This window comes from Achroia grisella, unplaced genomic scaffold (genome assembly GCF_030625045.1).
Source record: "Achroia grisella isolate CSIRO2021 unplaced genomic scaffold, CSIRO_AGI_Agris_v1 utg109, whole genome shotgun sequence".
NCBI classification, from domain to species: Eukaryota; Metazoa; Arthropoda; class Insecta; order Lepidoptera; family Pyralidae; genus Achroia; species Achroia grisella.
In genome coordinates this window covers 6,847,103-6,872,385 of record NW_026712573.1, presented here as the reverse complement: position 1 = coordinate 6,872,385, position 25,283 = coordinate 6,847,103, and the positions used below count along the sequence as shown (strand labels likewise).

At 31.2% G+C, this 25,283-nt stretch overlaps 2 protein-coding genes across 2 annotated transcripts in view; both read left to right on the top strand.

Moving 5' to 3' along the window:
* The first annotated feature begins 3,075 nt into the window (after positions 1-3,075).
* On the top strand, positions 3,076-9,877 carry LOC131845611 (trichoplein keratin filament-binding protein-like). Its single transcript, XM_059194691.1, has 9 exons — positions 3,076-3,189; positions 3,453-3,577; positions 4,078-4,188; positions 4,849-5,031; positions 5,296-5,440; positions 5,900-6,187; positions 6,673-6,834; positions 7,561-7,752; positions 8,140-9,877. Exons 1-9 carry the CDS (start codon positions 3,100-3,102, stop codon positions 8,329-8,331), a joined length of 1,488 nt encoding a protein of 495 aa, XP_059050674.1. The 5' UTR covers positions 3,076-3,099; the 3' UTR covers positions 8,332-9,877.
* A 3,187-nt stretch (positions 9,878-13,064) lies between these two features.
* LOC131848443 (LIM/homeobox protein Lhx1) overlaps positions 13,065-25,283 on the top strand; it is a 73,261-nt gene continuing 61,042 nt past the window's right edge. Inside the window, exons 1-2 of the mRNA XM_059198310.1 lie at positions 13,065-13,211; positions 19,938-20,127. Coding sequence (XP_059054293.1) covers positions 19,961-20,127 — 167 coding nt within the window. The 5' untranslated portion in view covers positions 13,065-13,211; positions 19,938-19,960. The remainder of the gene's footprint in view (positions 13,212-19,937; positions 20,128-25,283) is intronic.

Below are 25,283 nucleotides of genomic sequence, written 5' to 3'. Positions count from 1 at the left end.
GGACAATATTACATATAAATTAATAAAACAGCTACATCCAAATGCAATTAAAATACTATTAGATATATACAATAAACTTTGGGAGAATTTAATAATACCGGAATCCTGGAAAACCCAGTGTGTTATTCCAATTTTGAAACCTAATAAGGATATTAACTGTGCATCATCTTATAGGCCCATTTCCTTGTCATCGTGTCTAGGCAAACTATTTGAAAACATGTTAAAATTACGTTTGGACTACTTTACTGAAACACAGAATAAGTTGCCAGATATTCAGTTTGGATTCAGAAAAGGCAAAAGTTGTTCTGAAAGCTTTGTAACTCTTATATCCCTATTAAAAAAAGCAAAATTAAGTCATTCCAATGTTGTGTGTGTATTTTTAGATGTTAAAGGTGCTTTCGATAATGTAAATATAGAATCCTTAATTCATGTGCTACATAATTTAAATTTCCCCTGCAAAATATTAAACTGGATTTTTAATTTTTTAAAAAACAGAACTGTTTATGTTAAGTATAATAATATCCTACATGGACCTAAATATGTTAACAGGGGAACAATGCAGGGAGCAACCCTGTCCCCTCTATTGTATGGCTTGTATACATCTGAAATCCTCAATTATGTGGATACTACAAAAGTTAACATACTACAGTTTGCAGATGATTTGCTTTTATACACTGAGAGTCAAAGTTTGCCTTTGGCTATAAATAATATAAATACTGCACTAAATCAATTACAAAAGTATTATTCAAATATTCTAAAACTAGAAATCAGTTCAGAAAAAAGCTCTGTGTTAGTATTTAGTAGAGATACATTCACACAATCTAATCTTAAAATTATGTATAATAACAAAATAATACCCATTGTCCATCAACACAAATTTTTAGGTATAGTTTTGGACAATAAATTAAAATTTGATAAACATATAGATTACATTTGTCAAAATGCAATGAGGAGCATAAATATTTTGAGATGTTTAGCAGGGACTTACTGGGGCTCTGATCCCAAAACACTCAATATACTGTATAAAAGCATAGTCAGAAGTCATTTTGATTATAGTAGTTTAGCCTATATGACTGCTAGTACCACGTTGTTGAGGAAATTAGATGTTATACAAAATATAGGGTTGAGAATCATTAGTGGAGCTATGCGTTCCACGCCTATAAATAGTATGGAAGTTGAAAATTGTATACCTCCATTGTCTCTAAGACGTTTGCAACTGGCAGAAAGATTTTGTATAAAGGAATTATCTTCCAGTAATAGTATTGTGCTTAAAAATATTTTATATCCTGCACAGCTTTCTCAGTTAGTTGTAGGTTCCCCCATATCAGCATCTGTTATTATTTCAGGATCATTACCTGAAATTTCAATAATAATGACACATGTTAAAAATGCTACAGGTGGAATGTATATAAATGACAAATGGCCAGTATACAAATGTCCATATGATTCACTAATCTGTTTCCTTGACACTACATTTCATTTAGATTTAATATATAACAAATATGACTTTGCAGAATTTTTAAATAAGAAATCAGAATTTTATGTTATTTATACCGATGGTTCTAAAAATTTAAATGATGTTAAAGCAGCTTATTATGATCCACAAAAGAAATATACTAAATGTATTAAACTCAAAAGTAATTGCAGCATCTTTACAGCCGAAAGTTATGCTATATTAAGTGCTTTGTTATATGTTAATAACCTTGTAAATAATGTAAATATACTAATAGTTACTGATTCGAAGAGTGTATTGGAGACTTTATCCAGTGGCAATTGTACATATAAACAAAATTATATTATATATGAAATAAAAAATAGGTTAATAACTTTAATTAAAAATAAGAATGTAGAATTTGTATGGGTACCCTCACACAGTGGCATACCTGGAAATGAGGTCGTAGACTTGGCAACTCGTCAACAATATGATGAAGATCAGACAGACATTTTGAAAGTGCCATTTACCGACTACTACCAATATTTTAAAAGTAACTTACGAAGAGTGTGGAAAGAGTACTGGAACATAAGCACAGAAAATAAAGGAAAATGGTATGCAGAATTACAGCCAGACTTACCAGTGACACCTTGGTACAGCAAATTCAAATATTACAATAGAAAATTTATCACTATCATCAGTCGTCTACGTTTCGGCCATTGTTTAGTTCCATCCCATCTCAACAGAATTAAAATCACAAATGACAACAGATGCAACCACTGTTTCAAGATAAATGCTGACATAAACCATATTATATTTGAATGTCAAGTTTTCAACATACAACGGTTGATTCTTGTCAGTGACATTAGTGACATCGCAAAGGAACACTCACAAAGTATTCCCCGCCGTGTTCAAGATTTGCTATCGCACTTTGCATATTTTATTCCAATATATAACTACATTGTACATACTGTGGAAAAAATTTAATATTAATGAATTATTACTAAAATTGTACTGTCTAAGCTTATATAATAGTTTATTTCTTATGTTTTGTATTAAATTCATTATAAAAATGTATTCGACTGAAGGACTTGTATCCATGGTCATGAATAAAGCATTATTAAAAAAAAAAATTAGACGTTTGTGTCTGTTCTGTTTGTTTTCATTTCGCTTACCTACCTGCATGATCTAACGTTTTATTTTGAAATCGCGTGCTGCATGTTTTAAATAGGAAGTAAATTGTTACCGAGTATGGACTGAATCTAACGCTTGACCTCACATGTTTCAATTACGGACAATATTATACGCCTACTACACGTGCAATACAAGTCAATTGGCTCGGTCTTTGCTTACTAGCTTTTGTACAGTGAATCAGAAAACATAAATTTATTGATCTCACAAAGTGAGTCATATAAGGTCCGAAATGTGCTGTGTTGTTGTTCAGTGAGTCGGTTTGGATATCAAAACATTAATCTTTGTTGGACATTTTAAAACAAGGTATATATAGTGCATATCTACTACATATAGCCTATAAACCCCTGAAATATAGATAAAAAAAAATTAATAAATAAAATTATATTATTCCTTGTTCAAAACTATATCTGGGCATAATTACATACCTATTTACTTACGCATTAATTTCTTTTGATGTTTTTTGTTTGTAGACAATGTCGCGCTCTCGTCCTCAATGGCAACTACAAGCATTGGCTGCTCAGCGCCGAGACAACGAACTTCGCCGTGCCGAGGAATTAAAAAAGGTATTTTTATTAATACATATGTATATAGATATAAAAAGCCAAGTACATCTTTTCAGCATACCTTTGTTCATTCCCATAATTCTCTATAAAAAAACAAATTACTTTCATAGTAATGATGTGATGTTTTTTTGTTTGTATTACAAATGTTCCAAAAACATTTGCCACCTTTTATGTCTACATTACTTATGTCATATGCAGTCTACATTATAGTTGAGTTTTCTGAGTGTTCTACTTATAAATTTTAATAACAAATGTTTTTTTAGGTGGCTAACTATTTTGAAGCTAATACAAATAAAACCCGGCATCATGAGCAATGGACCACAGAGGGATACTATGAAAAGGCCAACAAAGAGGCTGAAATGCTTAGCCAGAGGAAAATTAGAGCAGCGTAAGTAGAAGTAGACTGTAATATTGTTAACAAATCATTTTTGGTAAACCTGTACATGTCCAAGCTATTATTATAAATGCAGAGTATATGTTTGATAAAAGTAGTTTCATTTTATAGAAATTGCATAAGATTTTACAACAAACTGCCAGATTATGTCCTCTATCTGTTAGAAAAAATATTAAATTGCTTATAAAACATTTTTTTTAAACATACTTATTATATAATTATTATAAATTATTATAAATTTATTTAAAAAAATTATTATAAATTTGCACCGCCTACAGTTTCTCTGCACAACCTGTGGTTGACTGGTAGAAAATGCTGTAAGGCGTTAAGTCCGCCATATGTACTTTTACCTTGGTATTTTGTGCATTGAAGTTATATAAATAAATAAATAATTAAACAGTTTTATAAATCTATTTGTAGAGTAACTATAAATAGATTTATAAACTATAAATAATGTAAAATTCATAGCGCTGACAATATTTACATGGTTACAGACACTTAGAAGAACGCCGAAAAAAACTGGAACTAATGTTATTCCAAGAGAATATGCAGTACCAGCAGGAACTTAAAACGTTAGCATCACAACCTAAACTTTTCAAAAATGGGTAAATATTATATTATAAATATTAATATTTATGCAAAATTATTAGGAAGAAATACTCAAAATGTACATTATGTAGTTGTAAGAAAATGTTGATATGTTTTTAGAGAATTGCAATGTTTTTTCTTTAACTCAATGTATAAAAAAACTACAATTGATTACTTTTTACATACATACAGTCACAACTTCTACCAGATAGAGTAGTCAGAGTCACTGTCATCTGTCAATGTTGTCTTATCAATGCTACACTTGATATGCCTATGTTACACTGGCTGAACAATTTTCCAATCACAGGCCTAGGAGTTTTTTGTTGTCATTGGTGTTCTTTACTTGAGAGTTAGTGAAAAATATAAATTGACACACAAAGTTCTTTTTTTTCTGTGTTGGCTAGAGCTGAACTCATCTAAAGATATAAATTGATACACAAAGTTCTTTTTTGTGTCCTCTAGAACTGAACTAGCAATTCAGGGTTATTAAAATGCTAGAATATTACACTCTCCCTAATTGATTACTTTGCTATTTTGTAATATTGTTAATGCTATCTGTCATAACCATCTGATGAGTTGATCTGATGAAATTCTAAGATATTTAAATTAAAAAAAGTTAATATTCATACTAATTTTTTTACTGAAAAATTTTACGTATTTGTGAAAATATCTTCCAGGTCATATTTAAACAGGGTACCAACGTCTACACTCCAAGAAATTAACCAGGGTATTATAGAGAAGGAGGAACAGTTGAGGCGACAGGAAGCTGAGCTTAAACTTCACCATGCATGGCGGCTGCGACAGCCTGAGTTACGAGCGGCCAGCTCATATATTGCTAATGGAAAGTTAAAATCCACTTGGTATGCAGATATTTTATATTAATTGAAAACAATAATAAATATGAATTAGCAATTCAACCAATTGTCATGAAAATTTATATTCATTTGGTATTTATGATACCAATGTAACTTTACTATTCTACTTTTTGTCATGATAAATCAAATTATGTCTTTTGATGGAATGGTTTCCATATGCTGGTATTGTCCTACTTAAGGATATTGTTCTGGATATTTCTGAAATTTAAGTGCAATATATAAATAAGTTTATTGTTGTTTACTTTTAAGGATGGAGCAAATAGTAGAAAAAGAAATGCAGAAAAAGAAAGAAGAGGAAGAAACACGAAAAATACTTCTGGAACGTGATGAAGCTTTGCGGCGCCAGATACAGATAGAGGAGGAGAGACTGAAAGAGAAAGAGCTGAAAGTCAAGGTAAATATAGTTGTTATTAGTTAAATTTTTAATAATGAAGGATGTAATTTTAATGTAAGCAACATTTTTGTATTAAATATTTAGTAATCTTTCTGTCAGTTTAATAATTTTCAACTGCCTTTAAAGAAAGAAGATTTTTAATTTGAAACATGGATTTTTGGGTGTTTTTATATTGTTAAGTAATTGTGTATTTGTATCTATTTACTAGATAGATATTGTTCTAGATATGATGGAATAGTAATGAGCTACCAAAGGCAAACTTAAAAGTAATCTGTATGGCTATCTCTGTCTCACATATTGCAGCCGCCAAACAACTTGCTTTGTGAGCTGTGTTTCGGTTCCACGGTTAATGGGTCGACAGCCTGTTTGCTATCCTAGTTAAAAAAAATGAGATAATTAATTACTATCAGTAGGCCTTCACCGATATCGATTCTAATTTTATTATAACCTTTTTTTCAGGAGCTTCGTGAAAGTCTCGAAGGCCAGATTGCAGAACTAAGTGAAAAAGAGTCAGTTGTCAAAAAACTACGAATAATAGAAGAAAAAGAGAAACTTGTACTTGACGAATTGAAATTCTTAACCAGCGAGCGAAAGAAAGAACTAGCGAGGCTGAGGGCTGAAAGAGATGCCACTATCATTAACATGGGTCTGCATAAGTATAAATTGAAAAGAAGAGTACTTTCTATTCTGAAGGAAATTGAGTTTGACTTAGAAATGTTGGATAAAGTAAAGAAGGCAGTTTTAAAGGTAAAATGAATAATCAGATGTATGATGATATGATATGATAAAAATGATTATCAAGTAGATACAAATGTAAATTTATTCTCTTACCACTTCAAATTCATACATACATCTTTGGTTCAATATCAAAGTTTATAATAATTTGAACTGACTGCATAGGAAAATTCAACTAAAATAATTAAAAGCAAGTTATTTATTAGTTTTCATTCGAAATTAAAATCTTTATCTCTGATTGTCGATCCCACTATTAACTCAATTTAGTAAAGCAATCATATTTGTAATATATGTGTGATATCGCTTATATGTTTTACTGGATAATCTATATCAATGAATAATTATTATTACATAAATAGTTATTTATGTTAATACTATTTACATATATATAATTTATTTACTGCATGATAATCAAATAGACAATTATGTCTCTACAATGAAAAAATTCGAGTTCTCTAATTAATAATTATAATATTATTTATATCTTATGCATTTAGGATTACGAAACTGAACAAGACAAGTGTGCTAATCACAAAAGGGTGCTCGACGCTGCGCTGTCCCAGTTACAGGAGTACAGAGAGAGGGAGAGACAGAGACAGAAGAACATTGATGTTATGTACGACGGTGAAGCTAGGCAGATTAACGAGAAACAAGATAAAGTAAGTTGTTGCATTACATTTTTAAAAAATAAATTGGAAGTAATCTCTATACATATAAATTTTAGTACTTAAGATATTTTTTTTATTCTACCGCACTTGGTACTGGAATTTAGCAAAGAGGAGTGGGAAAGATGTTTGACTGGTGTTTTTTTTAAACAAGTTATACATTTTATATATGTATTTCTGTATACATTTTATATGCTATATGATTTTTTTAAAGTTAGTTTAAGTATTTTCTCCATATGCCAAGAAAACAGTTTTTTTTTTATAAATAAATGGCTTTACACACTTAGAGACGTGAAACCTCTCCGTGCTATGAGTATGAATACAAACTACCAAGCAGTACGTAATTATTAATTTGCTATTCAAGCTATGCAAGTTATGATATACAACTACAAATTTTGTAACAAATTAAGACAATTGATAAAAATAAAACTATTTATTTGAAAAATTATTAATTGTTTTTGACATTATACAGACACTTAGACGTTATAAAGTGTAATAAGTGGATGGATTAACACTTTGCGGACCAGTGACGAGTTAAAACTTTGTTTAGAATGTTTTAGTTCCATATTTAACTACAAAATAATAGGCTGTAACATTATATAGTTTTTGTGTAAAATTTCCAGGCAACAAATTGTTAATTTAACAAAAGTATGGATGTGCTGTTATGTCAATACAAGTTTATCATTATAGCCCTATTCATACAAATAAGACTATTTTCAGCTCTGGACAAAAGAACGCGAAGCCCGTGCAATACTCATGGAGGATGTGTTAGCTACTCTACAAAAACAGGTTGAAGAGAAAATTGAAGCAAATAGGCTACGGCAAAAAGCCAATGTGTTAGAGCGAGAGAAAATATTGGAGCAAATGGACAGTTTTCACCAGGAAGTCAGAAGTAAAGAGAGAGAAGCGCAGGTTAGTTAATTGCAAACAAGCAAATATAACATGATTTTTTATCAATTGATTTTGTTATATTTGCGTTGTTTGTGCCAATATATTAATTGTAGTAGAATAATGCAGAAATAATAATACAAAGCATTTGAAACATTACTCTATTTTAATTTCAATTTTCCTGATTACTGAACGATTTTTTAATGTTTTTATTATACATTTACCCTTAATAAAAAATATGTGTACATATTTTTATATAAGGATTTCTTTTAAATCCATGAGACTCAGGGCAGAACTCAGGCACATGACCATAATTGACAATGGGACTAACTACTTTATCTGGAATAACAATAATGACGGGCTCTGTAAAATATTTAGTAAGAAAAAATTACAAACATAATTTTTTTACAGCTTAAAAACAGCGCGTATTCAAGCGTAACAGCGCTACAATCTCAGCTGAGTGGTCTTCGCTTACAACAGCAACAGTTGCAGGAGAAGCAGGCGCGCGAACAAGAATTACGAGAAGCATGCGCCCGCGAGCGTGACGTCTGCGCAGAGATCGCGCGCATGCAACGCCGCGGGCATAAGCAGGCTTGGACATAATGTTAATACTCACATATACCATTTACCTACATGTTAAGCATAATATCAACTTCATTGTAATAATTGAGTATCCCCCGAATTAAAAAGTCTAATTAATTGTAGTTAAGAACCATCTCGATCACTTCTGCTTTAAAAAAAACCTGCGTCATAATCGGTCCATTCGTGGAAATGCTGCTATGTTACAGACAGACACACAGTACCCACGGACACATCAAACTTATACCACTATAAATTCGGGTGTTGAAATTGAGTATAAATGACCATCAAATAAGTTTTTTTTATCTCAAACTAGTCGTGCAATGCGATATTGTTAGTGTGGATTCAAATAAAAGTATTCTAATGTTAATGTAGGAAATTATATATGTCTACAAGTCTGTACAGCCATTTAAGTTTAATTGAGGAACAAACATACAAATTTCTAATCATCCAATCATTCCACATTCATACTATTTGTAGAATGTTATAATTAATATTTTGGATGTCATATATAAGTATAGGCGGAATCTATTGGAATTTTATATTTATTGGCTATTGGAATTTTAAAATGGTATGATGAAGATAGTGTCCTGTAACTAAACGAATAAAAAATTAAAATTGTATTTGTAAAGAGATAAAAAATACTCTATTTTGAAATATAATAGTTATATGTGTAAACAGATAATAGTGTTTTAAAGATATTAATGTGCATTTTACACTAGGTCAATACCAGATTTCTCTGTGTCCAATAATTCGTATATGAATCTATATTTATAAATAAATATACTCAGGGTATATTTTAAGCTTTATGTGTACCTTTTTATATTTAACTAGCGGTCCCGGCAAACGTTGTTTTGCCTTAAAATAAAAAATAAAAATTTAGGGGTGAACTATCCCTAACATTTAGGGGGATGAAAAATAGATGTTGTCCGATTCTCAGACCTACTCAATACGCTCACAAAATTTCATGAGAATCTGTCAAGCCGTTTCGGAGGAGTATGGGAACGAAAACTGTGACACGAGAATTTTATATATAAGATGTATGTATATGCGGAGTGCCGGTGGAAGATGATAGGAAGAGCATGACGTCATTCATTACGTCTCTAATGGTTACATGGTGTCTATCTTCAGATTGTTTATATTCACTTATAACATGAAGATATTCATACTATATGAGACATCAAGAGAGACTCAGTAGACCTCTCTGGAGACTCAGTAGAGAGTGATATAACGCTATACGCGGAGCACCAGTGGAGCATCCCCCACTGATGCTATGCTAGATTGAGCATGACGTCAGTCACTATGTCTTTACCGGTTATGCGGTGTCTATCATCATAGGTTTTTTTTATATGCACTTATAAAATGGAAGGGAGACTCAAGAGACCGTAAAATATTAATAATGTAATGAAATAAATAAAATAATATAGTTTTATTCTTAATGAAAGATATTATAAAAGAAACGAGAAAGACTGACCAGTGGTGAGATAGTTTAAGTCCAACAATCGAAATTAATTTAAGATCAAATGTACTAATCCTGATATTTATTATGGAAGTGCTATAACATATTATACAAATAAGTAAGGAAGTATGAAGTAAAAATATTGAAATCATAACTTTTTTCATTTATCGTTATCTGACCCTCGCAATTTTGTCTGCATCACACTTACTTGACATTTATCATTAGATAAATGTCAAGTAACAATTCACATAACATCTTTTTAAGTTATAGCGTATGTGTTATTCTGGACTATATACTATTTCAGTGTAAAGATTCATCAAAATCTGTTCCGTAGTTTTTACGTGAAACAGTATTTAAGAAGTAATAATAAATTAAGTCCTCTTGCTACGGGCTTTGCACCTTCTTAATTAGGCCCTGAACAACAGTTTAATGGATAGTCTAGACTATAGACTATATTATATACAGCTGTCTGTATATAAACATTATATAGGTACCCGATACTATCTGTGGCGCCTTACCTCATAGAATTTTAAATCAGGTTACAAAAATAACTTCATTCGTTGAAGAATTATACATTGATAGATAAGTATTAATACCTACATTAGAAAATCCCATATATGCAACAAATATAAATTATTGAAAGAAAATTGTCTGCTTTCGGGGTCGCCATCTATTATTAAGTTTAAGAACTAAATGTAGGGAATAATGCACTTATAACTTAATATAGTTGCTCCTAGATGGCGCTGTTTATATTAACTTGAAACCCGATAGAGGGCAGAAGTGGAAAATTATATTTAGAAGTTAGGTTTAGTGAGTGACAAGTTTACAGAGTCTATTACTTTAATAGTTTTTATATTTAATTAAATCTATTAGAGTAGAAGACTAAATAATTTATTAGAATATTTACTCCATTTGAAGAGTAAAGTCGCCTGCAATAACGTGTTAGCAGCTTGTTAAATACTTTTAGAACGTTGTCACTATAACTTAGTTTTAAAAATATTTTGATAATATTTTTTCTTATTTATAACACTTTATTTCATCAACATATAAGGACATGAACAAAATTAAAAACATAAAAAGTAAAACGCAGTAAACAAGCGGTCTTATCGCTAATGCAATCTCTTACAGACAACCTTTGGAAAGAGAGTGTTTACAAAAAATAGAGTAGGTGGCGCATGAGTGGAAATATAATATTATATACATTTATGTAAATAAAATATAGATCAGCGAACGCACTAATATTATTACAATAACAATACATTTACTTTATCTCACAATCAATGGATTAGCTGTTTAGCTCATCGTCTGAAAATGTTTGCAAGTTTAATTCCACGCACGCATTGAATACATTTGTATTTATAAGTTTGATTGTTCGTATTTGTGTTTAATATACGTAGAATATATAAAAAATGTATTTAAATATGCATATCAGTTGTCTAGTACCCATAATACAAGCTCTGCTTAGTTCAGAACTAGATCACGGTGTGAATTGTCCAGGCTTTTTATTATTAATGCCACAATTGTAATGTAGATATAAGTACAATCTTCTACCTCATCTTCTATTTCAGTCTCCATTATATTTTTTTCTTCTTCTATTTCTAACGTGGGTTGTAACATATCTAGATTTACCCCAAGATTCTATTAATTTCTACTAGGTATCTACCTATTAATTAATTACCTACCTACCTTACCTATTTTAATTAAAAAGCTCAGTAGATATATCTATATCTACTGAGCTTTTTAGATATATCTATATCTACTGAGCTTTTTAAGCATTAACACCACACGATTATAGAAAAAACATAATCCAATCAAGTTCCTTCTCAACTGAAGTAGCTATCACAGATGGCCCTACCATCTGTGATAATGATAAAAAAAAAATACTTGCGTAAGTGTCAAACATTGTTCTTAATTGAAATAATTATTATCATGATTTTGACGTACCTAGTACCTCCTTACTTACCCAAACACCATTTGCTGCAGTCGACTCTATGATTTTATAGTTTAGATCTGACTCTACTTTACTTAATGTTCCAATTCAATTATCGTACTTATTCCTGTCGTATATGCGTGGGAGTAGGTACGTATCCTTTAGCACGGTAGGAGAGGTAAGTTAGATTTGCCTTTAGCTCGGGTATGAGCTACTTATATTTTCATATATTTAATTCGTTTTTAAGTACCTATGTACCTATAGGTACCTGCTATGGTACACGTGGTAGACTTAAGATATTAAGTTAAGCTTTACATTTACGTTATGGACGCCCTTTCAATCAGATATGAATCGATTTAACATTAGACAAATTTTCTAAATGTGTTAGTTTGAAAACATAATAATATTTTCAAATGAAACTATTTACTTTATAAACTGTTTATCTAAGTAGTTAGGTATCACAAAGTAGGTACTTAGTTTTAAAATATTATTCTGGCAACATAATTGATTTTGTTTTTATTATGACATACGGTGACCATGCACAAACACACTTTATACCTTGCATGTAGGTAACCTACCTAAGGTAGGTATTTCTTTATTTTGATTTCACTTAGATATCTACGTGTGTCGTGCTCAGTTTTGACTTTTGGCATTGTATTAAGAGAATTAGACATATCTAACATAATTTTAATATGAGTTGATAAACATGTCTCTATCTACCTGAATGTTACTTATAATATTTTATATTAAGATTTAATTATGCATTAGGTACCTAAGATATAACGTATGTTATTCAAAACATATGTAATGATCTAGCTAAACAGATATTTTTTACTCACTCAACATTTTCACCTAGCTGTTTAGAAATACAGAGCTAAATCAAAATAAAGAAATGATACAGAGGCAAGAGAACGTTATGTTTTGAAGGCGGGCAACTGTCTACATAAACATAACTCGCTCACGCCCACAGTCAAAACATCGTGGAGCACAGCACCAAACCAAAATCATAAAATAAGACAGCCAGCTTGCCTAGAGACGCAACCGAAAAATCCAGGCTCTATAATTATGCTCGGCTACCACCCGATCTACCGGCAAGCCAATTTAAATTTACTGCGAACGCCGCACGTGTCCCACAAAATGAAATCCCACTACCGCACAGAAACACGCACGAAAAAAAACCTATGGAAAAAATTACATCGCAGGCGCCACCCCCTTAACGCTAGTGGCTACACACTTGGACCACGCCCGTTTCCAACGCTACCCTTTCTGTCTCGCCTCAACTTGCTCTTGTTTTGTATTGTCGTCTCGTTTTATCACGGGCCTTCATCTCAAAACTACAGCTTTTTCGTCAGTACGCGGTCAGTAGTCGCGTGTGTTGTATCGTTGTTGGTGACGGCGCGCGAAATCGTCGCGGTGTGTCAAGTGCAGTGCCGTGTAGAGGTGCCGAAGTGGCGGGTTTCCTTGCCTCAGGACGGGGGGCCCATGCCCCCTTCCACCAACACCACATTGGTAAAAGTTAGTGTCCTGTGATCATAACCTAAAACTTTTAGTTTGTCTATGGTTGGATTGAACTGTGAATGTGCTTGACGATGCCGACCTATGGAGGTTATTTTATTGTTTTGTTTGTTATTATACATAGATGTATATATTATTACTATGTATTTATAAATATTAACACCAGTTCTTAGTTTCCAGTACCTGGAAGTAGTGAGTGTTTAAACTTCAATGAAATACCTATTGTACCTACTGACTAATCCTGGAGCTTGAGTCACTTCCTCTCAATACTGTTTCCCATTATATTCTGTTAAGTTGGTTATAGAAACATCCATTGAGACTCCTAATATGACAAGATATTAATCAACATCATATCCAATATAGGCATACCTAATCCTTCATAAGACAAAAAAATGGAATAAGCTCCGAATTTTTTAATTGTATGTTACAGATATTAATAAATAATTAGCATACCTATTTAATCATTTTTCGGATAACTAATTTGCACTAAGAAACATAACTACTAGTAATAGGTCAAAATGAACCGAACCATGCTCCTTTTGACAACGATTTGTCAATTTTTGATATTTATTTATTTGTATTGTATCCTTATGACCTTTTCAAACTCTGGGAATACATTTAACCATATACCTATCTGTATACATTACCACGTCAACATTTTAATATCATCACTTAAAGTTAAAATTTCGGAATTAATACAATATTATGGGTAGATACCTACTAGTAACAACCTACAAGTTTTGTATTTAAATAAAATCGTTAGATATTCTTTATGTTTACTACTTGGTATATATGTAGTAGGTACGTACTTCCTAGAATCATATTTATACCGATACAAACAATCATATTCATGAATACAAATGTTTGTACCGTGCGAAAAGTCGAACTTGCGACCATTGGAAATACAGGGGTGTGCTAATATTAGATACTACGTTGGATTAACCACATTTCAATCCCCTTTTTAGAAAATTATGATAGTTTTCTATTACCTACCCAAGAATACCTAAGTAGGTATCTAGTAGTATCTACGTACTCCAAATGCTATAAGTATGGGCATGTCTCTATTCATACTGAGTAGGACAGCCTACTAAAATATGAAAAGGTTCTACGCAGGAAGAGCAAAGAATCTGATGATAATTTTCAATTGGACGGTATTTTGCATTCAAGTTTATCTATAGGTTTGTAACATGACGTATAGGTACCTAAATTACGACACTCATAAAAACTTTAATTGAAATGCTATACCAATCCGCTTGGCCAGCACTTTATAGACTAATGTCCTCCTTTTCTGGGGAAATATGTATTTACCAACTTTAATTTTGATGAAATGTAATTATTCACACCTTTTTAAACGCTTTGCTTAGATATAATCTGCAGTCTTATAATGATGTACTAATTTCCATGTATCATTTCTAATTTGAATAAAAACACCCGATGATAGACAAGATAGCTTAGGTGAATGGCAAACAATTCTATTTTTAGACAATGGTATGTCTCAAGATTTTCTTGGCTATGGTAGAATGATTTTCTTTTCTTTTTAGAAAAAATGGCAAATTTTTTTTCAAACCTTATTTAAAAGCTCACATAAATGTTTTATAAAACCGTATAAAATTATCGGAATATGTAAATGTATATAAATAACAAGTATTTGCATTTAGAATATATCCGAAAATTTTATTATTGTATATCTACCTATAGAATAGAGTCGCATTGCATCGTATCCCCATTTCTGAAGTACCTACCTAGGTACTTAGGTACTTGAGAAATTGACATTCCAGTCTCTATTACTAATAGTCCGATTCCCCCATTTGTGATGATAACAACTTTTTCAGTTACTTCTTATATTGTTAAGACGTATATATACGTAAGATGTGAGAGTAACTAAACTGTACAGAGGTGTCGCTTCAAGGGAGGCTTGCAACTGTGGAGCGCTGTCCCAGACTATGGCCTATCTATTATCCTGTCCTTGTGCCCAACAACATGCACAACGGAAGATCTAAAAAATGCGACAGAATGCACAAAATTCGTCGCAACATTCTGGAGAAATTACATTTTGTTGTCATTGAAAGAAGAAGTAAATAAAATATACAAAGGTATACCTACCCATGTATCTACTGTGCTTACTTATTCATCAACAATGTAAAAAACCAACAAGGCTGAGTGCTTGCGGCGAGTTAATAATTGTAAGCTATCTATGCCCCTATTCTAGAGACTGTGTGCAAATTGGTTTAGCGGGTTGAGCATAATTAAACGACAAGTGACGTAATCTCTTGTAGTAATACAAGTGCGTATAAAAAATATGAACTGTTACAAAGTAAACTGACTTGAAGTAGACTGTAAAAAGTCTGCATGGGTATCTCAGTCTATACCTACCTATTTCAGTTGTGTTGTAAGATGTGTTTCGGTTGTTGGGCGTAGATAAACAGTAAAATTTTAGAATAAGATCCATATAAGTACTCCTCTGGAATAGCAACGTTTAGTATCGTGTGTATCATACGATAATAGGCGACGGTTACCGCTTAAGATAAAAAATAAAGACAACAGCTTTTAACCAGTTAAGCAGTAGTCCAGTCACAAACCAACTTTATAAATTAACCTAGTAGCTATTTATATATGATATCACTGCTTTTTATGTTCAGAATATAGTAAGAATTTATCTATTCTACATAGATACAAATAACCCACCTACTAGTGCATTAAAATTAAACCGCTTACCAAACATGTTAATATTATGGTAATAAATCAAAAACATTGTCGGGGTTGTAGTTATCCCTCACTGCAGACAAATAAAAAACAATGTATAATATAATAAACAGTAATAATAATACTGTGTAGTGATCATTATAAAGTAGCAGTTCAGATTTGGAAACCACAAGTTCAGCAATAAGGAATAATAGGTACATTACTTATAGAATCTTTTTTGTATATTTATAATGGTAATCAAGTATTATTAAACGAATCATCTGATGGGAAATGGTAACGGTAGACAAATGGTAGGTAACGGTCGCTTAAATTATAGAACAATGTTGTAGAAATTTTAAACTGTGACGCTTTTAGTCTCATACGCAGCCATTTAATTTTTTTCCGTCCATCGAGTAGTTTTTTTATTCCCATAGACATTAGGATTTAATCTTCAGATTATTTGTTTATAATTGTGCATTTCGATAACAATACAAACCTATAAGGATGAATAAAGAGTTGCACTGAACTTGACTGAAAAGCGCAGTCGTTTACATACAATACCTTAATTTACAATTAAATTGAATGTCTAGACCATTTCCGAAAAAGAAAACATAAAAACTGGAAAGTACTTGTGAAAACATGAAACACCAAATAATTATACCAAGGTCTGAATAGTACCTTGACAAGACTATTTCCTACCAAAATATACCTATTAATTCAGTGTTGATATTGTTTTAGCGGAAAGGTCATGAAAAATTGGTAATATGCTTTTTCGTACATTATTTTAATTTTATTGTCTTAAGTAGTTTTTAAAACTTATGTACCTACCTATTCCGGAAGTTTTGCTTTATGCCGGACTTTCCCCTTATTACTACCACTTATTTTTCTATACATACACATTTATAGAATTTAGCATATTTATTTATATGTAGGTAGGTATATTAATTATTCACATACAAATACGTCTTTTCAAGAACAAATCGTCCATTGATGTTTTGTAACGATAACTTCAAATCCATCAATATTTATTTCTGATGGATGTTTATATTAAATTTTAATACTTATAAACAATCAAATTTTATAAGTGGTAAACTTTAGAAAAAAATCACACGCATCAATGCACTTCCATAACCGTGGTGAATTGCTAGCAGACGCGAAATCCAAACGCAGAGCAGAATGGCGATCAATTGGACTCGATTTCAATATGGAATATTAAATTTAAACCGCCATGACGACCTTCATAAATTAAGGTAATAAATGTCAAAGCCTCAAACGGGCGTGTTGACCAAAAGTAGCTGGATTTTTATAGGGTTTCAGTTGACAATACTTTTTAAAACTTGTATATTTAATTCCATGTCTGCATGATAGTGTCATGTAAACAAAATTGTACGATGTTAGGCAGTAATAGAAGGAGAGCAAAAATAGTTGCGATGGAAAATAATTTATTATCAAAGAGATTCATGTCATGATGGTCTGCCTACCGCACAGAGATTAAAATACTGCATTAAATATAAAAATAAACATTTTGGAAATTCCTCTCTTATCTTGTTTACCAATTCAGGTTTACTCCAAATTTTGTTTTATTTTAGGTCTACAGTTAAATTCCAAAAATGAGTAATATTTGGAAGAAGAGAAGCACAATAGGGTTGTGACTATTAGTAGTTTCTATAAAATACGAAAGGTAAACATAATTCGCATTACTTATGTTGTGGCTTTCAATTAAACTTCACTTTATTTTAAATACTATCGGTATGCTCGATTGAATATTTTTTAATTTATAGCAGATGGGAGTTATCTGTTTTAATTATTATTTTGAATAGATTGCGAAATTGTGCCAAATTGTATACGGTATATTTTAATGAAAACTGAACAAATCGAAAATAATCTTTTTTCGAATATCCGCGTGTGCTTTTATTGTAGGATAATGCTATTTATTTAAAAAGAAAACTGATTTCTTTGAAATGTGAAAAGTTTTTAAATATTGGTACAGTATGTTTTGTATGCATCCATTATTGTATTGTTATAAAGAAAATTATATATTTTGTCTTTAATTTAGGTATTACTTTAGATTTTTTTCTATTTGTAATCATGTCGATGTTATTATCTATACAACAACTTTTTTATATTCATATATTTTCGATCAGGCGTTGATACCAGTACCTACCAACAAAATGGCTGTTTAAGTATCTATAGATTATACTAGTTTTATGCGCCTTCAGACAACATCCTTATAACACGTTTACTAAACGCGTATACATCATCTTTATATTACGGTCACCTATACAGAGCCTAGTAATGTAACATACGCTAATAAAACTTTATTCAAGCTTAGGTTTATCGATCGTAAAGCCTGTTCTATTATCTTCTATTTGTATATTGCTACCGAGTTTAGGATAAGGTAAAGTAGGCTGTACCTTATTCATATAAAACTAGATTTTCGACCCGGTTTCTCTAAGTAGTAAAACAACGAGATCTTAATTTCTCCTTTACAGTCTTATCATGTAATGTAAAAAACTAACTGACCTGAACGTCAATCTGTTAATATTTGTCAATATCGGTGATTTTTAAAAGATACCTACGTTCTGGATTTTGATGTTATTACATAAACTGAACAAATAGTGCAAAAACCTTACCTTATAATAGGTTTGATCAAAATCAAATAGTATATATCAAAGTTAAATAACATAGAGTGAGAAAACCCATAGGCTAGGCACAACAATATTTCATCTGTTTTACAACCGACATGATTTTGTATTTGTCTTTTGTACTGGTATATATTGATGATAGTCTCCGGAGGTACTTAATTAGAATTTTATATACCGCTTAAAAGTTATACAAAAATATAGGTACACATTATGAATTTATTTTTACATAGGTTTAATAGTTTTTAAGTTAATTCGTTACAAACATACAGAAATAGATTTTTTAATAATATTAGAGTAGACTAAATCTGGATTTTATATTCACATATTGATATTATCCATCGCCTACAAAACTTGTAATATAATGCGAATTTACATGTATAAGTAATGGTACAAGTATGCCTAAACCAGGCACAAGCTACAGATTTTATGATTTGTAAGCGTCTCTTTACGCCTACGTTCACGCTGTTTCTTGTCTGCCTAGGTCCAGGCATACCTACTTGGTGGTTATAAATATATATTTGGACATGTTTAATTGATTCCATTTGAAGCAAAATGTATTAACACCTTTTGAAATGCGTTTATATACTAAGTACATTGTATCCATTGGTATTGTAGTTACAAAACCAATAGGTAAATACAATTGAGAGTAGGTACCTACTCTATTTATGCCCAATTAGAAGAAATTTACTACCAAATTTCGCCGTTCTGAAATTGACGGTTTCCATACAACTGTGAATCCCTTATTTCAGCCCTATTGGGGTGGCTATTTATACATAACTAGAAAATTGTGTGCGTTGATGAATCAGTTAGGATAAACGATTGTATGTTGTTACTGGTTGATCATTGTTTTCCTTCGTATAATACAAGAAATTGTGATAATATGGCAACCCATAACATCAGCTTATACCGTTGAATAAACGATAATATTTATTTATTTATTTAACGTTATTGATAAATACGAACATGGTAGCTGCAGTAATGATAAAAGGATTCTCTAGTAGTCTATTTTTGGGATAGAGACTAATTAATGAACAATTTTACCAATTATAAAAAACACACAACATGTACAAGTATAATAATATACTATTTGCATATACTAAAAGATGAACTATATAAATATTAAAACACTAACTGTACTGCTAAGACTAAAAAGTCATCTACATAGTAAGTACAAGTAGGTACTATTGTGGTATTCAGCTGCCAAGCGGCTTGTTTTTTAAGCTGTATTGCATTTCCAATAGTGAAACATAGTAGTGTATAGAAGCAGCTTAGTCAATCGGAAGGACAATGCACAAGGGGTACCACGGGTGGAACACCGTGATATGGTATTACTGTTTGCCACTTACCATCAGGGCCATGAAGAAACAAAAACAGTGTTGTATACTCGATGTGTTTGCAGGACGGGGCGAGGCAGGCGGCGCTATGGCTTGCGCCGGCTGCGAGAAGCCTATCCTGGACAAATTCCTTCTGCACGTGCTGGAACGCGCGTGGCACGCAGCATGCGTGCGTTGCGCGGACTGTCGCGCGCCTCTTGCCGACAAGTGCTATTCTAGGGACAACAAACTCTTCTGTAGGAACGATTTCTTTAGGTGAGTGTATTTTTTATATTTTATCGAATTAGTTGTTTAGTGGAAGTCCATGTCATTACCTACATTTGTTTAATTATGCTATTTAATTAGTAGTCGATATTAAGTATCTAAGCTAAATCTGAACTTTATTTATTGCCTAATGATATTTCGTTCAGAAACGAAACGTGTGTCGCGATATGGGTATACATAGATTCAATAAAGGTAGAAATTTGATTACTAATGGAGAAGGTCGTAACGCTTCCAGTAGCGGTGGTTTCCGCGCTGAATATTTGTACCATTAGCATAATGGTAGCGAAATTAAACAAAACAATGATCTATGAAGATGCCTAAACTCAACAGTCGACTATTAATAAATGAGATGTTTATGGTATCCTAATGATATTTTAAGGATCTTATATAGTACAGCTTTATAGCATAAGGTAGCCAGAACGTAGAAGTCGCAATATTTTTTTAAAGTATGATAATGATATGGTACACAAGTTTGCGCTAATTGTATACAGTGGCCGGGTATTAGGAAGATAGTATACACATCAAGTCAGGTCAATCCCGTCAATTCACTTCGTGGCTAAATCATCAGGAATTGATGGTGGTTTCCAGTAACCACGAGATTTACCTGATATGATAATAGATCGCATTAGAACTATTAGTAACCATTACTAATAATCTCTACCCTCAGTTATATATTTGAAATATAACTGCTTTTTTTAAGTAGCTTTACGGCTTTGTATAATCTAGCTACTTTGATGTAGTATTGTAATACAAAGCATACGATGACGGTAGATTTGTGTGTCAATGTGTTTAGACAAGTTGACGTATGAGGCGTGTGACGAGGGCGTGGTTTCTTTGTCGGAAATGCGTTTGTAATTTTTGTGAAGGAAATTAAAAGAGCTGTCATCGTAACTGAAATATAATGTAGTTTACTGCATTGTCTAATATATATTGTAGACATCTAATATTGATCTAAATACATCACAGGAAGAATGAATAAAAGATTTTTTAAGAGCTGTGTTTCTTATCAGTTCTTAGCTCGAAAACTCATAACTGATGGTAGACATGACGTATCATAAGAAACTATAATAGACTTACATGAATAAAGATATTTAGATTTGATTTTAAATTCAGTTAACTTTAGAAATAACGCTTAGTTATGTTTGGCTTCTAAGTAATATTTTTAGGGTGTGGTACATATGGTGTGTATGGTATATATTTGTAGCTATATAGGGCCTGGTAGGTCTCCATTGGCACTAAGTGCATATTGATAGAGATTTAGGTATTCTAAATGTATTGAATGAGACATTTTTTGCTTGGTTCATTTTATACTCTTATGATGATAAAACTCCCACAATTTTGGAATACCTATTATATAAGTAGCAAAAATATAAGAGAAGAAAATAAAATTACATATTTCATTAAATTGTTGAAATTACTACTTTATAGAAAAGTATGTTACAGCATTAAATTATCTGAAATTTATTCATTATATGAAAGATACAATACTCTAGTGTATACGTTTACCTCTCTAGTTGAAAAATGAAATTGTACATGTCTAAGTTCTATTTGTGTATAATACTAGTACTTGTACAGCAATGAATAAATATTTAAGGTACCCGAGATAGTTGTAATTTACTAATAATATTTATAAAAAAATATATCTTTTTGGAAGAAATTATGGTGATAACAGTAGATGACACAGACAGATGGGCCTGTTACAGTATACGGATGCCTTAAAAAATTATACTATAGAGCAGTAGACCTCACACATAATACAATTCCCGTAGCAGATAATAACAGTAATTAAGTATAATTTTTCATAGATCTGCCATATAAACACACATCTTAATGGTGGATTGTTAAATCACTTGGTGGCAAATTTGAAAAAATACTAAAATGAAAAAAAGTCATTTTGTCGTAGGTCAGGTATCGGCGGAAAACGGTTCACTTACGACTTCCGTCGGCTTGATGGTTTAATTTAGTACGGTTTAGGAATCCGTGAAAATAGAATTAATACGATATCTTTTTAAGTTTATTTATTTTTATAACTTTTATTTTACTTTTATTACAGTATCTAGTTATTAAAATATATTTGTTAGTAATTCAATCTAAATCATCTGTTGCTATTATTGTTTGATTATTATTATTACGTATGATACAAGAATAGTACGCTTTATAAAATTATTTTAATTATATTTTACATAATACACACTGGTCACGTGAACAATTTAGTACGAACAGTTCAAAATTTATTTTCAGATTTCTGCTGATTTTATTGTATCTTATAGTTTATCGAGTAGTATAGTTTATGAGATTTACCTGGATTTTGGATTCTATGTATAATATGTATGTATTTACGATAAAAAGTCTATGTATTTGTATCAGTTGTCTAGTACTTACTCATAACACAAGCTTTAGCTAGGGGATGCTGTGTGAATTGTCCTGAGATTTAATTAGATGTTTATTAAATATTAAGTAGGTATAATATATGTATATATGTAAGTATGGCCACATACGAGTATCTATGTATATTTTGTCAGATTCATAGTAACCAACGTAACATGAAGCTCTTTATGCCTTATGGTTGACTGGGAGAAAATGCCTCAAGGGGTTAAGTCTGCCATCTGCCTCAATTGTGTATTTATGTATAGAAGTTATCTATACATATAAATAAAATTGGAGTGTCTGTTTGTAATATCGAAGTAAGAAATAGTCCGTCTATTTACTACATGCATATGAATATAAATACGGTACATACACCAAAATAATTTTTGTCTGTGTCTGTTTATTTCGGCTAATCTCTAAAATGGCTGGACCGATTTTGACGGAACTATTTTTGGCAGGTAGCTGATGTAATAAGGAGTAACTTAGGCTACTTTTATTTTAGAAAATTTGTCTTATTTTAGTAAAATAAAGTCAAATTCCACGCGAGATTAAATTAGATTGAGATTAAGATTAAATAGAAAAAAAGTTATTACATGTTGCATTACAAAAGTCTTATTGCTAAGATTGAGAGTGAGATTGTTTACTCTTCAGTCAGCCCTGCCTTACATTTTAGTGAATGTTTAATACTTAGGTATAATTGACGTACGAAATCCATTATCAACTAATGATTGTGTAGATAACAAGGTAGTTATAATTCTGCCTGCTTTTATTTGTCAATTCGATAATTCGATGAACTCATTCGGTGACATTTCGTGAGTGACGCTATTTCCGACTGACGATGCCCCTCGTTGTTGTTGTTAGCTACAACTCCAATTTCCTTAAAATTTCCTGCTAATGAAGGGGTATCTTTAAGTCTTGAATGATAGAATAGATACATTATTAACTTGTTTTCATAGAATTAACTTCTGGTCATGATTTCGTCCATATGATCTATGTATAGCCGGGATTAATAAATAGATATTAAAATATATTTTTTACTGATTTTCGAAATGCATTGTAAAGAACTTTCATAGACCCATTTGTTTTATAAAAGTTCATGTATTTATAATGTAAGAGCCGCACGTTGTCGGTGTAGCTTTTGTCGCATAGGTACTATTATTAATATACTACGTATCTAAAATTGTTTGTACAAACAATTATGTTAGATATCATCTTTAGTATCTACCTCTAGATACGCTTCGGTACTCACGTATATATTCGATGTGATGATCTATCAGTTGTTATTGCATTATTGATTAACAAGCATTTATTTCAGTAGAATTAATAGTTAGTAGATCTAGTAATATCTGTTATTTTAAATTAGTATTCAACAATAGTGATACTACAGAGAGAACAATCTTCGTAATAATTCATCTTTTGCATTGTCTTAAAATATTTAATTTCTGAGGCGTGAAATGTCTGCCCTCGGGGTTGCAAACTCTACTTCGTTCGAGACATAAAACATTCACCAAGTCATTTATAAATGAAAAATTTTTTAGATTTATTTGAAGTGCCATATTGAAAGGAGATGTTTGTACTGCAATAGTGTTAGACTGTGCAGATTGTGTATTAAAATATAGGCAAATTCTTGTACGAATTCAAAGTAATATTTTAAATAATTTATATAAATTTATTATTACATTTATAAAATTCATATTTGCAAGGAAAGACCATTAGATCAACTGTCATTTTACATTTTTATAGGACATTAATTATAGGTAAATTAATTGGGTCAGACGAAGGGAGCATCTGCACCTTAAATGAAACGTGTATGTACTAAATCTTTTACTTTAATACTAGAAATTTAATAGAATAGAATTCTAGCTTTTTTCTGCATATGATGCATAAAATAATTAAAAATCAATATCTATGGAGTCAATTATTATGTAAACATAGACGCTATAAGGCTAATTACCTAATTGTCATGGAATATGCATTTAAGAAATCTATTTAATTTAACAAATTCTATTCTGTAACATTTATTTGGAAATATTATAGAAAATTATATATGTTTTGTTTCAAACATAGGTATAACACTCCGGATTTGATGTAAAATTGTTGTCGTTGATATTTTCGAGCCATTATGTACATTTTTTTCTATTGGTGACAATATTCAAATCGACATAGCACTGTGCCAACTTCATACAGCCTAACCACGTTTATGTTTTATTCATACGACCTCCATCGTTTATGCAAATGGGTCTGGTAATAATTCAATGTGATGATAAAATAATAAAAACACGGCGAATAAGTTCACAAAAACATAGTATTTTTTACAGAATGAAGGTGAAAATAACAGGAAAAGTTTAACTTTTATAGTTAATATGAACAGTGGTTGACGCAATTAGCTCAGGATCAAATGTTCCTTTAACATGTAGATACAATTAGATGTAATATAATAATAATATTATGAGTTAATTTATGAGAATAATGGAATTCTACACAATGTACCTACATATAACAAAATATTTACTTAGATTTTCGAATTCCCCTATTTTATTGCTTTAAATATCCTAGTCACGAGTTGACTGGCAATAGTCGGCGAATGTAAACCATTATTACGTACATGAAATCTGTCTACCTTTTTAACTTTAAACTTTTGCCTGTATTATTGTAATTAACAGTAAGCTAATCATTTTAAATTCATTCCAGTGTATGTTAGTTACATTTGTGCAATGTCGTCTGCATAGATTCCTCTGCGCTATCAATATCTGTCGCCATACACCATTTTTGCTAACTGT

What these genes read in the sequence shown, in the direction of transcription:
- LOC131845611 (XM_059194691.1), top strand. Translation starts at nt 3,100, where the DNA reads ATGTCGCGCTCTCGTCCTCAATGGCAACTACAAGCATTGGCTGCTCAG. An exon ending in GGAAAGTTAAAATCCACTTG is followed by an intron (nt 5,032 to 5,295) that starts GTATGCAGATAT and finishes TTTACTTTTAAG; the next exon opens with GATGGAGCAAATAGTAGAAA. An exon ending in GTAAAGAGAGAGAAGCGCAG is followed by an intron (nt 7,753 to 8,139) that starts GTTAGTTAATTG and finishes ATTTTTTTACAG; the next exon opens with CTTAAAAACAGCGCGTATTC.